This window comes from Onychomys torridus, chromosome 13, assembly GCF_903995425.1.
Source record: "Onychomys torridus chromosome 13, mOncTor1.1, whole genome shotgun sequence".
Lineage (NCBI taxonomy): Eukaryota > Metazoa > Chordata > Mammalia > Rodentia > Cricetidae > Onychomys > Onychomys torridus.
The window spans coordinates 21,414,014-21,432,039 of record NC_050455.1 but is presented as its reverse complement, the minus strand read 5'-3'; the positions used below and the strand labels follow the sequence as shown (position 1 = coordinate 21,432,039).

The 18,026-nt window shown below is 41.7% G+C and overlaps 1 protein-coding gene across 2 annotated transcripts in view; it reads right to left on the bottom strand.

The window, feature by feature from the left end:
- Window positions 1-18,026, bottom strand: part of Wdr33 (WD repeat domain 33) — a 108,547-nt gene that overhangs the window by 27,072 nt on the left and 63,449 nt on the right. For both annotated transcript variants that reach the window (XM_036204893.1, XM_036204894.1), the window contains exons 8-10: window positions 2,626-2,752; window positions 880-1,034; window positions 705-783 (exon numbers count right to left, since the gene is read on the bottom strand). In XM_036204893.1, coding sequence (XP_036060786.1) covers window positions 705-783; window positions 880-1,034; window positions 2,626-2,752 — 361 coding nt within the window. The remainder of the gene's footprint in view (window positions 1-704; window positions 784-879; window positions 1,035-2,625; window positions 2,753-18,026) is intronic.

Here is an 18,026-nt window from a genome sequence, read left to right as displayed (position 1 = left end):
GTGCAGGGCACTTTCCCCGATATGGACACATTTGCACAGAGAATGCAATATTGATCCTATTTATACACATGTGGTAACTCTTCACAACACACTCCTGCAGTCATTTATAGTCATCAGAGCACTGCACACATTACAGTGCCTTACTCTGGAGGCCAGTTCAAAACAGACGTTTTACTTTAAATTTGGTTGATTAATGTGTGTGTGATGTGTGCATGTGTATGTGGTGTGTGTGATGTGTGGTTTGCATGTATGTGGAGAGGGAGAGTGCGTGTGTACACACATGACGGTACACAACAGTGAACTTTTAGGAGCCAGTTCTCTCCTTCCGCCCTGGGTGCCAAGAACAGAAATGAGGGTGTCAGGCTTGCACAGCGAATGCTTCTTACCTGCTGGGCAGTCTCACTAGCCCAAGACCATTCATTTTCATCTGAGTCTCTTAGTACATTGTCTGTCCACAATCTGCCCTGAAGGACCCTGTCTTCATACTTGGAGAAGCTCGTCACATGCAATGGCCATGTGCAGGTGCTTCTCAAGAGAACGCCAGTGGAGTCGGGAGTCAAACTACCCCAGCCCCCAGCCACCAGAAGGAATTTCCCTAGCTGAGGCCCCAAATACAAGAGAGCCAAGACGCTTCTGCTGCCATACAATGTGGGAATGTGTATACAGGCAAACACTATCCCTTCTCCACAGCAAACGGTACATACCCAACATGCCAGAATAACAGAGAGCCATCAGACCCGCCACTGGCAAACAGTCCTTCGTGAACAGGATGCCAGGCCACAGCTGCCAAACCAAAGAACAGAGAAAGAGGACATGATCACAACGTGAGATGGCTGCAGGGAAGGGTCAGCAAATGAGAAGCACATCGCAGGCACACACCTGTGGCCTCCTTCTTGTGACCTCGGAACACTTGGAGCTCTTCCTTCAGGTTCCGGATATCAAAGAGCTTACAGAGGTGGTCCCGCGAGGCTGTGAGGAGCCAGTTACCATTGAGGTTCAGCTTCACTTCCATCACGGTGTTCTTGTGGGCATGACTGAAACGAAGCACCAAGAGCATCCGTGTGAGGACGCACAGCGAAAATCGCTCATGGGGGTCTCCTTCTTGCTGAAAGCACGTGGATGAAGATGGGGAAAGTGCGGCCAGCTAGTAATAAAGCACTCGACCATAACTAGATAGGATCACACGGAAAGTATACTGGGAAACTCTTGTCAGTGCCAGGAGTGGTGGCGCACACCTTTAATCCCAGCACTCGGGAGACAGAGGTAAGGCGGATCTCTGTGAGTTCACGGCAAATTGGTCTACACAGTTTCCAGAACATCCAGGGCTGCATAGAGAGACCTTGTCTCAGAAAGAAAAAGAAAAAGAAGGGGAGGAGCAAGAAGAGGAAGAAAGGAGGAGGAGAAGGAGGAAGAAGAAAAAAAGAGGAGAAGAACAAAACTAGAAAAATAAAAGGAAGCCATCTCTGTGGATGACAGAAATAAAGTCCAGTATCTAAACACCACACTCAAAATCCAGCTAAAAGGGCAATGGGTTTCTGCTGGATAGAAAGGTTCATCTGGAAACAGGGGAAGTACTTGGAATACATGCACTGATACTCTGTCATGTTCATCAGATTTTAAAATCTCAATGAACTCTCATTAAGAGATACTTGCCGGGCGGTGGTGGCACACACCTTTAATCCCAGCACTCGGGAGGCAGAGGCAGGTGGATCTTTGTGAGTTCGAGGACAGCCTGGTCTACCAAGCGAGATCCAGGAAAGGCGCAACCCTGCCTTGAAAAAACCAAAAAAAAAAAAAAAAAAAAAAAAAAAAAGAGAGAGAGAGAGAAACTTAAGTGCCTATGGAAGTAGGCACTAGTTTACAAACAGTTTGAGGGTTAATTTGAATTAACCCTCATGAATGCTTTGTCCCAGGGCCTGCATAATGCTTATATCCAAGAGTTCACAATGTACTGTGTATGGCCATGTTTAACAGCAGCCTTGCCTTAACTAATTTAAGGTGTTGATGTTTCATTTCCAATCAGCGCCGGAATATGGCACCCACATGCCCTAACAGAACACACTCATGTAACAATTACAAATAATGCCATGGAAAACCAGAGCTCCCGAAGTAAGTCTCCAACAGAGGGAAGACAGAGATGTGGGGGGGGCGGGGAGATAGGGAGGCAAAGAGGAGAGGAAAGGAAAGGGAGGGAGAGGAGAGAGAGGGGGAGGGAACAGGGGAAGGAGAGATAGAAAAGAGGATGAGGAAGGGAGGAGGGAGAGGAGAGGAGAGAATTGGCACAAAAATGAAGAGAGATCTTTGTATTTAGATGAAGTGAGTCAGGGGAGGTGGGGCCTCGGCTGGTAAGAGGCACAGATCCTAAAGCTACAAGCGTCAGGAGCTCTGAGGGACAAGGGGACAACAGCAGAGACCTCTTTTTCCCGCCAATCCTGTAGGATAGCCCAGTAGGACTTAGGTATCATCTTCCTTCACTAGAGACTTAGAGAGAAGTCACATTTAACAAAACAGCCAAAGACCGAAACCCTTTGTGTCCAAACCACAGGAAAAAGCTAGAAGTCAAGTGATGCAGGCTGCCTTTGGTCCCTCTTCTTCAAGGGACAAGGTAGGGGTCCTGTCACTTACAGTGTTGCAAGACTCTGCCCAGTCTTGGGATCCCAGAACTTGATTGGCTGTTGGCTATCTTTACTTCCTGAAACGACTAACCCTTTGGTTGGATGCCAGTCTACACACTTCACATCAGCACCGTGACCTGTTGGGAAACAAGTCAGAACAAAGCCTCATTGGTCATATGCATTGCAAGTGGGGCTCCCTTCTACAGGACAAAAGCCAAAATCTGGCAGATGAGCTGCTCTTAGTGTTTGGTTGACCTGAACTTCCTGAAAGGGTCTTGGCTGTCTCGGGGTCAGCTGGACAAAGGGCCAGCTCCCCTCCGATGCTGCTGTGCTCGCAGCCAGCCTAGCCTTCTTCTCTGGGAACCGCTGGCATCTCCCTCACCTGACTGCTGGCAGGTCAGCTGAGGCTTTTTGGAAGATGCATTCTGTAGGCTTTTTAAGCCTTTAATGCTAATCCTGATTATTTTAGTACTAAGAGTCAACCAGTACTGTTCAGTTCAGTGTTCCTTCTTCATGGTAGTCTGGGTAGATCAAAAGCCCTAAATCCAGGTTTTTGCTGTTGTTTACTGAGTGCAGGAGGAGAAACAATGTCTGACTGGTCACACATGAATTAATATGTGAAAACAAAGAATTAAGTTACTAAAAATCACCAATGTGAAAAGTCAAATGAACAAAGCAGAGCAATGTTTACTGTTTCTGAAAGGCTGTACTGTACAGGGTCAAGTAGTATTTATGTGGTAAATACATTAAAAGGAGGTGCAGAGTGAGAACTTTTCCAGTAGCTCCCTCCTTCACCTGGAACAAATCCAAGTCCTGGAAACATCAAGTGAGAAGGAAAAAGGACGAATGAACAGAGATAAGAATTGAGGAAGGGAGAGACGGTCTCAGACACTGGACGTGATCTACATTTATTCAGAAGGCAAAATGTGTTTATCCTGTGTATCACATGGGTTTGAGCTCAGACCAGTTCTCTCTCTCCCCCTCCCCTAAGGCAGACAGGGAGGGTGCATCAAGAGCAGGAAGTACACATCCTGTGATCTCATCCTAAGTCACAAAGTTTGTTCAGAAAGAGTTCTCTAAAGGATATGTTGATGCAGTGTGTTTTTAAATGTCCTTGAGAAGGGTTCAAGTATATTCCAAAACTGACATACAGCACAGTACTCAAAGGAATATAATTAATTCAATGGTGTGACTCAATGTCCATAATACTAAGATTTTTGGTTGTTGAAATCAATACACTATCACGGTAGCAAGCAGACATGTGAATGTTTAAGTGATTATGTGCATACCCAGGTGTAAGAGAAAGATTAAAAAGTACAGACACCCCCTGAAAGGTGATCCTTCCCTCCTCAAGCGTTTCTGTTTCTCTTATCTTCTAACACGGAACGTATTTTATAACTAAGGTATGAGGACAGGAAAGGCAAAGGAAGCTCTGTAGCTAGACTCTGAATATTATTAAGAAGAAGTGGGGACAACCAAGATGTATCACTGGGTAAAGATACTTGTCACCAAGCCAGAAGTGTTTCGTCCCTGGAATCTACATGGTAGAAAGCACCAACTGCCCCAAAGTTGTCTTCTGAGCTCCACACATGCATCATGTACACCCCTTTCCAACATATACACAAGGGTAGACACACAACATAATTTACTTTTTAAAAAAGAAAGTTAAAAAAGGACTGGTACGTCTGAGCGTGGTTGTACATGTCTTGGTGTTTGGGAGGTCGAGGCAGGGAGATCAGGAGCTCAAGGCCAACCTCGCCCACACAAGTTAGAAGACAGCCTGTGCTACCCTGTCTCTAAAACAATAGGGTCGGGGCCCAGTGAAATGGTACAAGTCTTTAGTCCCAGGCAGAGGCAAGCTAGCCAGGGGTACATAGTGAGATGCTATTGCAAACCAAATGAAACAGGCTCAGGGAGATGGCTTCTTGCTAAAGCACGAGGGCCTGAGCTCAGATCCCAGCACCCAATAAAAGCTAGGGCAGGACTATGCAACTGTAACTCCAACAGCTACTGAGAGACCCCCAGAAGACTGGCTGGCCAGCTAATCAGGCCAGAAGAATGAGGTCCAGGTTCAATTACGGATGCTGTCTCAAAAAATATGGTGGAAAACTGACTGAAAAAAAAAGACAGCCCAATGTCAACCTCTAACCTTGACATGTGCCCACAACAGGCAAGTGTACCCCCCAGAGATGACAGCACCACCCCCACACACTGAGACAGAAAAAAGAATCAGGATATATGAAACCATGTGGTCCTCCTAACCTGCCTGATGAGACTACCATGCACAGGGAATATAAAATCTAGAGGCCATTTCCATCTAAAAATATAACACACAGCCATGTATATGTGTGGATTTTAATCAATCAAATAGTTTATGCAAAAGCAGTATGTGTTCTTCACCACTGAGCCATAAGCTCTCCAGTCTCTTAATTTTTAAAAAAAACAAAAATACAAACAACACAATATATTCATGCATAGCACTCATCTAAGCAAAGAATGTACCATGTACTGAGTCATTGTCTTATACTAAAAACTTACACAGACTCTACAGAACAACGTAGCATAACAGGAAACATGAGTACCCCTGAACATATCACTGGAAGATTCAAGAAGCCCGCCCCAGAGCCTCTGCTGGTCCTTCCGCTTCTGCCTCCCAAGTGCTGGGATCACAGGTGTGCACCACCACACATAAGCACACATGCTGCCGTAGCAGCTTAGGCCGGCCCCAGAGGCTGTGTATGCTCTTAACCACTATTCTAGATTGGTTTCTTACATATCAAGATAGGTTTAAAAGTTATATGGAGAGTGAAGCCTTTAATCCCAGCATTTAGGAGGTGGAGGCAGGTGGATCCCTATGAGTTCCAGGCCAACCTGGTCTATACAGTGAGTTCCAGGTCAGCCAGGGCTATGGAGAGGAGACTCTGCCTCAAATAAATAAATAATGAAAATAATTAATTAAAAGAATGAAGAAAATGAAAGCTTTTATTATGGAGAAAAGAACAAAAGTATTTGCTTTCCTGTTCAGGTCTATCTGCATGAAGACATTGGAAGGGTGGAGCCCAGCAGACAGGAACCAGAATAGGGAGAGACAATTCATCCTTCAGCCTTGATATTATGAGGCCCCTATTCCCTTATTGTTTTAATTAAAAACACTGTTACAGAGTGTTTGTGTGCTGGTGCTCCAGGCTGTGTGTGTGTGAAGGAGTGGAGGGCAGAGGTGCTATCAGATGTCCGCCTCTGTCATCGTCCATCTCAGGTGTGTTTTTGTTTGTGTTTGAGACAGGGTCTTTCACTGGTGCCAGAGCTTGCCCTTTCACCACACTCACAGATGGCTAATAAGTGAGACCCCAGGAACTGCCTGTCTCCAACCCTACAGTGCTGGAGTTCCAAACTCTGGTCTCTATGTTTGTACAGCATGAAGTCTACCCTCTGAGCGTCTTCCCAGCCCCACTATACTTAGAATACAAATAAACTGGGGCTAGAGAAGTGACTCAGCATTTAGGAGCACTGGTGGCTCTTCCAAAGGACCTGGGTTTAATTCCCAGTAACCACGTGATGGATCACAGCCATCTGCAGCCACAGTTCTGGGGGATCCAATGCACTCCTCCTCTGTGCTTCATGAGCATCAGGCATGAACATGACCGTGACGCATAAACATGCAGGCAAAAGACACACACACATAAAATAATAATTTTAACACAAAAGCAACTTAAGAAAACATGAGCAGCCTACTAACATTTGTGGCCTAAACAGACATTGGGGGCAGGGGGGGGTGACATGCCCCCCCTGCAATCCTAGCACCTGAAGGCTGAAGGAAGGAAGGTCTTGAGTTCAAAATGAGCCTGGGTTACATACATCTGCCCAAAATACATAAAACATGTATAAAAAGAACACACATGGAACTGGGATGGAGCTCAGTGGTACAGCAGTTGCCTAACAAGAATAACCACACATACACAAAAATCCAAGAATATGATATAAATTCCTCTAAGGGCAAGTCAGTAAGTTTAGGGACAAGAGTTTTCACTATGTAAAATGAGTATCTCTAACCCAAATATCCACTATCTGAAATTGCTTATGTACCAGCATACATAAGCATCAAATTCCACACTACAATTTTTCACTTTCTATACAAAATTACTAAAAATACTGTATACAATTACCACATTATGTGCAGAAAAATTTTATACCAGCCCTTAGGTCATTCATTATGCACAAGCAAATAACTCAGGCTCTGTATTACTTTGTGAACATCTAATATTGAGGAGGAAAAAACTCATTTTAAAAAGTCTACTAAGCCAGGTGGTGGTGGTGCATGCCTTTAATCCCAGCACTTGGGAGGCAGATCCAGGACAGCCAGGGCTGTTGTTACACAGAGAAACCTTGTTTGGAAAAACCAAGAAAGAAGGGGAAAAAGTCTATTAAATTTACTAAGTCACAGTGGATCACCCTAGAAAGTAGGTATGAAATCTTTAAAGTGCCATAGTTTGTTTCTTGTTTGTTTTTTGACCTATGTATATACAGGTGTCCATGTGTGTGCACACCACATGTATCTGGGTGGGTGCCTGAGAAAGTCGGAAAAGGTTGTCAGATGCCCTGGAGCTGAGTTAGAGGTAGTTTGGGAGCTGCCCAGTGTGGGTGCTGGCAACACAGAACGTCCTGAAGAGCAGCACTCTCTTAACCACTCAGCAATCTCTCTTGCCCCTACCATTTTTATTTTTAAACTGGGGGGGGGGGTGGGGGTAAGAAAAAAACTAGACTGGCACCAAAGCAAATTGATATGAAACTTATTCTTTTAATTAGTGTTTCATTATGTTGCTCATGCTAAGCCCTCTTCCCTCAACCTAACTACTCCTGGGGAAACTACTCCCCCTTCCTTCTTCAGGAGTGAGAAAAGTTTCCATTCCATGACAAAAAGTATTTCAAGCCGGGCGGTGGTGGCCCACGCATGCTTTTGGTCCTGGCACTCAGAATGTGAGATGGTTTAGCAGTAAGGGTACTTGCCCCCAAGCTTGATGGAGAGCTCGCGTGCGCGTGTACACACACACACACACACACACACAAACACACACACACACACAAAATGAATATGAAAAACGGCAGCGAGACTCCCACAGATTTATCCTAAGAAAATAATTTAAGATGATTTTTTTTTTATTTATAATATAGCCAGGTATAGTAGCACACACCTGAAGTCCTAGTTATTTGGAAGGCTGAAGCAGAAGGACCACTTAAGTCCAGAAATTCAAAGCCAATATAATTCTGCCTCAAAAAAAGAGCTCCCACCCAAAAACAAAACAAAAGAATACTTTTAGATGGCAAAGATAGTATCAAAAACATTGTTCATACTAGCAAAAATTGGAAATAAAATTTAGAAGTAGAATAGGATTTGCCAGTCCCCAAATTTAAAAACCCTATCACCACTAAGATGAAAGATCTTAGAAACAAAGAAAAAGGCTCATGAAAACAAGCCATGAACCAGAAAGACCAAGTGCTTGTTTACAGTTAAGCCTGGTGAGCCGAGTTAAATTCTTAAAACACGAGGAGAAAGAAGAGAACCAACTACCAAAAGTTGTCCTATGATCTCCACACACACTACACTCATATACATAAACATCACACCCAACAAAAGAAATGCTTGCCTAATTGAATAAAGGCAAACAAAACGACATTCACAAGGTACAAATGCTATGGGGTTATTCTAAGAGTGAGCCTGGTTATAGAGATGTAGATACACACTTGGGAGGCAAAGGCAAGCAGAACTCTGCGCTCTAGGCCAGCTTGATCTACACAGTGAGCTCTAGGAGAGTCAGGGCTATGTAGAGAGATTTGTCTCAAAATAAATAGACAAGAGAAAATGAAATTATATTGGGATAGTGAAACAAATTAAAGGTATTCTATTCATGTTTTCTAGAGTGTGATACTGGGGTTTTGCAAATGAATAATATGGGGTAAGTTTTGTGCACAGCTTCCTTGGTAGGATTTTATTATAAATGAAAACTGTGTGGTAGCTCCTACCTGTTATCCTAGCACTTGGGAGGCTGAGGCAGGAGGATCATGAGAGAACAGTTTGGGCTATTTAGAGAGATTCTGTCTCCATGGGGAGTGGGAGTAAAAAAGACAGAAAAGAGCCAAGGGAGGGGAGAGTCACCACTGAATGTCACTCTGCTAACACCCTTGGTACCAAGTTCCAGATGTGAAGTCACTCTGCTAGGCAACACTCTTGGCACCAAGTCCCACATTAGCAAACCCTATGCATGGCACTGTTCCGTGTTGGTCAGAAGCACTCTGTAACAGTGGGACAGCAAACTAGTACAACTCAGAGAAAACATGTGACCATGCATAGTATCAAAGTCTTATTGGCACAAACATTGCCTTTGGTACGACAAATCCTCTAGTAGAAAGTGATTGTGCGCCTGCAGAAGGATACCAGGCATTGTGTTCAACAATAATACATCATGTCTGAACTGACAAGACTGAAATCATCTATGTGTGAATCAATGAGTGGTTAACTAAGAGAAATCAAGGTGAACTCAGATAATAGTCCAATACAACTTTTGAAACTAAAAGCAGAAATATGGACTTTTGGTGCTGGAATTTTCTGTACATTGGATACAGCTCATATATTTGTCAAAATTCATAGAACTGTATACCTAAAAGGAGTATGACTTTATGCAAATGCACTGCAGTAAGACAACATTTAAATAAATATAGGCAGTGCCAGCGAGATGATCAGTGGTTAACTGGACTTGCCACCAAGTCAGGGACCTAAGTTTGATCCCTGGGACTTACATGGGGGAAATATCAACTCCTAACAAGCTGCCATCTGTCTGGCCTCTACACATACATCACAGCACACTTCCCAACCTGAATACACAAGTCAAAAAGCAAGGGCAGTATGGTCCCAGGTATCTAAAGGAAAGTTTAATTAGTAATAATCTTTTAGGAAAGAGTCACTGTGTGGAGATTTAAGGTCACACATTACTCTTCCATAGCACTGGAAATTTCCCACCACAGGCTCCTATTACCTCACCTCTACTCAAAATTCAAGGGATGGCTTATAGTCCAGTTAATATCTTCATTTGCCAACACAGCTAGGCAGGCCTTTGAGCCTAGGAAAACGAGCCTTGTCCTCAATAAGAACCTTACACTTAAAACAGATGGCTTAATTTCAAGAACACATATGAATTGGCAAGACACATCTAAAACTCATCAACGTATACACAATCACCAGAAAAAAAATATAAATTACCAATCATATTGTTTATTGATCTCAAACTTCAACCCTAAAAATCCCTCACATCATGATTAGGAAGTGGCTCAATTAGGAAAATACCTAACAACTCAAGCACAAGTACCTGGGTTTGAATGCTCAGCATCAATGTAAAAGCTGAGCATGGTAGCATGTCTGTAACCTAGTGTTGGGGGTGTGAGTGGGGAAGACAGGCCAATTCCTGCAGGTCATTAGGCAGACAATCTAGCCAATTGGTGATTTCCAATACCAGTGAAAGAACCTGCCTAAAACAACCAAGGTGGAGACATAGAGGAAGACACCTGGCTCCTACATGTGCACCCCAAACTCACACTTATTTAAAAGAAATAATTATATTAAACTTGATTTCTGTTGGTTTGGTTGGCTGGTTTGGTTGTTGTTATTGTTTTGAGACAAGGTCTCTCTCTATGTAGTCCTGGCTGTCTTCCAACTCAATATGTAGACCAGGCTGGCCTTGAACTCACATAGATCCTCCTGTCTCTGCTTCCTGAGTGTGGAGATTAAAGGCATGTGCCATCACATCCAGCAAGAACATTTCATTTTTAAAAGAATAAATTTCAGAAATCATTGAACATTCTTTGTATCCCCAAACATTGAGATTCTAAAATATATATAGCATTTGCAATGTTAAAGGAACACTAACTTGATGTAAAGTTTACTTGATGTAAATTTACTCAGGTAGCTCCCATATAGTCTAAAAACATTTGGTAATGAATAATGTTTTTAAGACTAAAACAACTTCTTGCTCTTGGAAAGGATGTGTAAAAGTGGCATGGTGGTGTGCGCCTTTAGTCCCAGAACTCAGGAGGTAGAGGCAGGCAGATGTCTGAGTTTGAGGCCAGCCTAGTCTACAGAGTGAGTTCCAGAGCTACACAGAGAAACACTGTCTTGAAAACAAAAACAAAAACCCAGAGGTTTTGTTTTTGTTTTTGTTTTTTTTTCCTAAAAGGTTAAAACACTGGACACTAATAAACCTGCCTTAAGACACTTCAGGCCTGCCACAGTTGGGCTCGTAGGACACATTCAGCCCTTCAGAGGAAGAAGCAGCCAGGCATGAGGATTCTGAGTCTAGGATGACTAGGAAGGTCACAGTATTTATCCATTTTATTCAGATTATAACTGGACAGGGAAAATATGAGAAAAGGTGTACAACTGCAAAATTTCAAAATATATATTATTTCTAAGTCTCTGTGTGGAATTCCATCTAAACACAAATACTTAACCTATATGGGCCAATACATGAACATACGTACACACACATACAGAACACACACACAAATCTTATTATACATAACTTAATAATGAAAAGATGGTTCATGGGCTGAGGATGTTGCCTACTTGTTAGGTGGAAGTGTTTGCCTAGCATACACAAAGCACTGGCTTCCATAGTCAGCATGGCACAAAACTTGGTGTGGTCATGCACGTCTGTGATCCCAGCACTCGGAAGGATGAGGATTTCAGTCATCATATACATCTGTGATCGCAGCACTCAGAAGGATAAGAATTTCACGGTCATCCTCAGTGAAGTTAAGGTTAACCTGGGCTACAGGATATCATGCCCTCTCCCAAAGGAAGGTTACTTTAAATATTTTAGAAGAAAAAGTTCTAAGACTAACAGGATATTTAAGCTTTAGTTAATGAGCAGATAGGCTAGGCTTTTACACCAAGTGGAAACTTCAAATAGTTTCCTAATATAGAAGTGTGGTGTGAAGATCTGAAGCCTGAATGGCTTGATACAGAACATCCTTGATACTTCCCTTTATAGAAGTTCCCTGGTTCCATGAAATTTGCTATAACCTTTGTGACTATGCATTTTCCCAGGACCACCTCCCCTGTCCACAACCTCATTCAGATCACGGGGCCCACACAGGTAAACAGCCTTGACTTAACACGGTATATATGACCCAAGGCTCGGTAAACAGTGCGAAAACCAATACATAATGAGTTTTATTTGAAGGTCAGAAGTAATGTCCATTTTCCCATTTTATTTTTCCTGGATCAGGTCATTATATGAACAAATATCAAGAAGAATATACATGACTTACAAAAACACCAGTTTTTCTAATACAGAAAGAAAAGAGGCAAACAATGAATTCAAGTATCATTTTGTACAATATTAACAGTTAAAGAACTGTCACTCAGAGAATGTGTTAAACATTAACAGCAAACTCAGGTTTACTGACAGCTGTGGAAACATAAATGTAACATCAGTTTAAGTGTAAACAAAGCCATAATCCACAGGCTAGACACTTCCAAAGTTCAGCAGACTCCAGGACTGGGAAATTTAAGCAGCAAAAGTAACTTGTGAACTGGTCAGTGAGTTTGGGGCTTGTTTGAAGTTTATCTCCCCATTTTGCAAAATCATTCTTAACATATCTAATAACAAGATTGCCTGGTAATGACTACACTAACTATATGCTTGTTATCCAAATCTAGAAAATCACATCAGTGACAAACTATGGAACTCAAAGTTGATTCTAGAATGGGTACACTTCTAGGCAGTTTTCACAGTGTATGTTCCAAGCAACATCACACAGACTCATAGGCAAGGATGAAATTTTTTAAAAGGACAAGTTTGTTTGTTTTTCTCCCCTCCACAACTCAGAGCTTCAGTGCTTGCAACATATATTACAAATATGTGGGGAAATTTGGTCACAGTTTTTCTCAGTGTATTGCCACATTCACCACAAGACCAATTTGGGATATTTGAAATGCTAGCTCACTATGTTGCCTGACAATGACATACCTAAATTCAGGAAAGTAGATACATTTGGACAAGGAGAAGGAAGGGCCTTCAACCTTTATCTGTAATGTGTATTTATTCAAAAAGAAATCAGAAAAAAATATGGCAAAATGTAAAGATAGAAGAATTAAACCTAAATACTATGCAGAACTATTCAACAAACCTGTAACAGTTTTCAAACGTATGGTGTTAAAAGTGCAACCAATAAACAAATGCAGACCCAATGGAATAAAAAGGGAGATGTATCATAGGCCTTCCAATCTACTTAAGTCACACTTTTGTAAACAGGTGAATTGGTTCCTACAGTTTTCTACCAATTGCATGTTTACATGGAAAACTCCCAAAGGCAGACCTAAAAGAAACTGCTAAGTAGCTTAGAAAGTGGAATTAGGCATATAATTTGTAAGCTAATATCATGCAACTGAATACTTCTAATATCAAAGTGAATTCTGTTGCATATATGGTAACATATATGTGTGAGTCTAACAACCATACAGGCATAAATTTTGCTTAAACTTAAATGTTATACTACTGTTAGTTTTTGTACACAGTATGTGGAAAGAATATAAACAAAGGGTAAATTTCCCCCTGAGCAGAGGAGTCTTGAGGATTTTCGAAGGGGGCAATCAGGAGGCTGACATAACAGGAAACTATAATAGTCTTCAAGAACTACCACCTAAGGATGTTCACAATGTTCATGAGTCCTCTAGATTCTTCAGTTATAACTGAGAAACAATTTTGCTGTTTTGTGCCAACCCACATTTAAAAAATTTAAAACACGTTTGAAAGTGATTTTAGAGAGTCTTCATCTAAGAGTAAAGGGAAAGAATGCAACAACCTAATACTTTTCAGTGCTCTGCTCTCCCAACTGCTTAGATTAACACCAGGGTCATAAGGCACTTCAGTCATTTAAGAAACACTGCCCCCCACGTATACAGAAAGTGGTATCATCAAGTTCCTTTGAAAAATGGTCTGAGGTATGTGTGTGTGTGTGTGTGTGTGTGTGTGTGTGTATGTGTAGTTCAATAGTCAAATACCACTAGCAAACATTTCCACAGACATAATAACTAAAGCAGGATAGTCAAAGTCATTATTTGAAAAGCTACAAAAATGTAATCAATAAAGAAACATCCACAGGATTGATCGTGGGGCATGGTTACCCATTCCATGCATGCCCAGACTTGGTAAGTGAAGCAGGATGATCAGTTCAAGGCCATCCTCAGCTACATGCCATGTCTGCCAGCCTGAGTTCAAAATGGGGGTATGAAGGCACACACATCGCACCTTTCATTCTAGCAATCAGGAAGAAGAAACAGGCAGATCTCTATGAGTTTGAGGCCACCTTGGTCTTCATAGAGAGTTCCAAGGCAGTCATGGTGACACATGTGAGACATGTCTGTCTCAAAGGAAAAAAAAAGAAAAAAAGAAATCTAGAAGTCTGGCAGTAACAAGATCAGTGCAAAAATCTATAAGCCAAATGCAACAGTCTATGTGTACAGCTTAATGTACTCAGGAAGGTGAGGCAGGAACAACATTGGAATTGAGTATTTAAGGCCAGCCTTGGTAATATTTTGAGAGGTTTCTCTTAAAAACACGGGAGTAGAGAAGCAAAGCTGGATCTATGCTGTATTAACAATACTGGTACAAGTAACCAGGGCCATAAACTGGAGGCACAACTGAAATCTCTTATAAAAGGAGAATCAAGAACAAAAACAAAAGCTGATTACTCTCAGGAAGTCTTCCTCCTAAAAGTCAGGTAGAGAAGGTGAATTGGCTCATTTTCAGTTGGTCAGATGACTACATTGTTTTTAATGTCCTAAGTTGAGATACATAAAAAGGCAGCACATAATCCTAGTCAGGTATTTCATTAACCACATTGTAATCATGGCTACTTGTACCATCAACTGTAACTAACATTCTTTGTAATGGTATCCGTATCTTAAAGAAAAGAAAGAAGAAATGTGACAAGAATGTCACCAAAGTCACGTGAATCCCCGAATACTACTGGGAGTAGATATCTACTGTACAGTCTCCTACACTGTAACTTACTACTCTAAGGCTTTTTTCTTTGCACAAATGAGGATTCTGAGATGACACATATTCCAACTGGATCTTGACAATGATCCTCACTTGTTAAAAGCAGAAATGAGAAAACTTCAAATGGGAGATGATTAGTTTCCATCATCTTAAAAGTGCCTTAATGCCAGGCGGTGGTGGCGCACGCCTTTAATACCAGCACTCGGGAGGCAGAGCCAGGCAGATCTCTGTGAGTTTGAGGCCAGCCTGGGGTACCGTGTGAGTTCCAGGAAAGGAGCAAAGCTACACAGAGAAACCCTATCTCGAAAAACAGAACAAAACAAAACAAAAAAGGGGGGCCTTAATAAACACATTTAGTACATCCTGGTTAAATAACTGAACATATATACTGGAGTAGAGGGGAATCTACACATACTCCCTGATTGTTGAGTGGAAGCTGTGTACCATGACTTCATTCTGAAGGTGCAGTGTAGAGAAGGGACATAATCAAGGATAACATCAAGTCCCAGCAACAGTATGCATCCTTGATGAGATCAAAACAGTACTTGTGTTCTTCTGCAAACAATAACTCTCAAGTCTAATCATGAGGAAGTACCTGATAAATTCCAGTTGAGGGACAGGTTACAAGATACAGCAAAATCATTCAGAAATAGACTCCAAGACAGTGGGGGGAAAATCCTGGAAGTTCTGAGATGGAGAAAAAAGCTCTGAGCTGAGTGTGATGGTACAGGCCTTTAACCCCAGCACTCCTAAGGCACACATACAAGCCTGCTCTACAAAGTGAGTTCCAGGCTAGCCAAGAATACATAGTGAGACCTGTCTCTGAAAACAAAGAAAAAAGCTTTACATCTAGAATTCCCAAGCCAGTCAAAGCCTTATTATAATAAAGTCATGAAACAAGGGTCATAGGAATACACACACACACACACATGCTGTGGATATCGCTCTGTGTAAATAAAGTTCTGATTGGCCAGTGGCCAGGCAGGAAGGATAGTGTAGGCGGGACAAGAGAAAAGAGAATTCTGGGAAGTAGAAGGCTGGGGAGAGACACCGCCAGCCGCCGCCATGAGAAGCAACATGTAAAGACACTGGTAAGCCGCAAGCCATGTGGCAAAGTATAGACTAACAAAAATGGGTTAATTTAAGATAAAAGAAGTGGATAACAAGCAGCCTGCCACGGCCATACAGTTTGTAAGCAATATAAGTCTCTGTGTGCTTTCTTGGTTGGGTCTGAGTGACTGTGGGACTGGCGGGTAAGAGAGATTTGTCCTGACTGGGCCAGGCAGGAAAACTCTAACAACAAATGGCGCCCAACGTGGGGCAAGAGTTTCCACCTAAAACCTGAGAAAAAAGAATTTAAAACGGAGCTAAAAACAGCTTCCTAACTGTCTCTCTCAAGTTAGCAGCAGCCTGCGGGTTTGAGCTACTATGGCGAGTTCCTGGCGTGATCGTCTGACCTGCAGTGTGACGGGAATGAGGAATCTATAAGCGGCACTTTGCTCTGCTGCGTGGTGGATTTAGCCTTTGCTAGTTTATAAAAAAAAAAAAAAAAAAAAAAAAAAAAAAAAAAGATTTCTGGGCTATGCGCTGCTTTGATAGAACTGCTTCTGAGAGTTGATGGTACACATGGCTCCAGACCCAGAGCTGGCGGTAAACTGTACCACCGCCATGTTGGAAAACTGAGGTGGGTGGAGCCAGCAGCCACAGTGGCATTTCAGTGTTACAAAGATGGATATTACACAGAGAATCTGGTTTGTCTTGTCTTTGGGATTTTTAACTACAAAAAAAAGATTTGACCGTAAAAGCTGTTGAGTTAAACAAATATGTAAATTTTAAAGGTACCTTGACTTCAAAATTTGGATATAAGGATATGTTGCTTTGGAAAAGAGTCTCTGCTTTTGTTTCCACAGAAAGCCAGAGGCTATGGATTTGTTCCAGATTAAGATACGTGAGGTTTAATCAGCCAAGACCACCTGAAAGGTCTCCGATGACACCATGGCTCAGATGATCCAACATCCAAAATGGTTTCAAGGCAACTAGCTCAGAGGTTCACCCTAATGGACTACTCCATAATCCTCAAATTTTCTTTGTGTCCTCATAAGATGCAGCGCCCCCCCTCCAGCAGGAAGTAGTAAGAAAAACTACGTCCAATTTCCCTAAATTATCAAGCTGGCTTTGGAGATGGAATTGGCTCACTCCTTCTCTAAACCCAAACATTTGCTAAAAGAAAAGGTTAAGAGATTCTTGTGTCCCAAATCAGAAGAGCCCTCTGGTGTGGGACAGAGAAAAACCAATATTTTTCTTTAAAGCAGGTTGATTATAAATGTGATCTCTTTCTAAAGAAGAAAAGGGGAAATGATATAGATATAATAGGATGAAAGGGTAGATTAAGGAACTTCTAAAGAGCAACAACTTGTTTAAAATGTTTTACATTGGTATAGACTTTAGTCTATTGATACAAACTTAAAGTTAATTTTGTTATACTGTGTGTATATTTCTACTCGTGTTTAAGGTATGTTTGTATAGCTCATTTAAAAATGTAATGGGTAATTAAAAATAGATTAATAATTAATCATCTAGGATAATTATACTTGTAGCCATGTTAGTTAAGTCTTCTAGGTATACACAGAGATATTTCAGATAGATAGGTAATCTTCAAATACTTCAAAGACCTTCAGAATATGGCATTTAAAATATTTTTAAAATTTAGACTTTCTGGACAGTGAGACATGTCTGCTCCTGGCAGCACCAATTCACTTCAGAGAGGAGGATGGGCATTGAAGACACTTCATATCTTATCTTCACCTTAGCAAAAATAGCCATTTGGGCAAGAAACTGTTCTTGCCTGGACTGCTTGATCGACTGTACGTGCAGGACCCATAGAAAGGTGACCACTGAACTTTGCTTGACAAAATGGTCCTTCAGGTTCCTGCTTCCCAGAGGAAACTGCCAGACATTCTAAAGGACACTGAGAAAAGTGACCAAGAGACTCTAGCCCTGTGGGCTGAAGACAGATGCCCCAACTTTACAAAGGAACATTAGGTGACTGTCCAGGCTGCCAGCTGTCTCTGTCTACCCTGCAAGACTCCTGAAAAATGTTTACATCCTTCTCCTGGTTCTCAGGTAATATTATATCCTTCTGAGGTCTTTGATGTGGTTGAAGACTAGATAGTTATAATTTCCTCAGTTATGATAAAAGATAAGTTAGATATAAAAACCTTAGACTCACAAATATAAGATAGATAGGATATCTTCTTTAATATTGTAACTGTAATTCTTGCTTGATAATTGTTTTGTTATATGTAATTGTACTATGTAAAAGTTAAAACCTTCCTTAAAAAAAAAAAGAAAAGGGGAA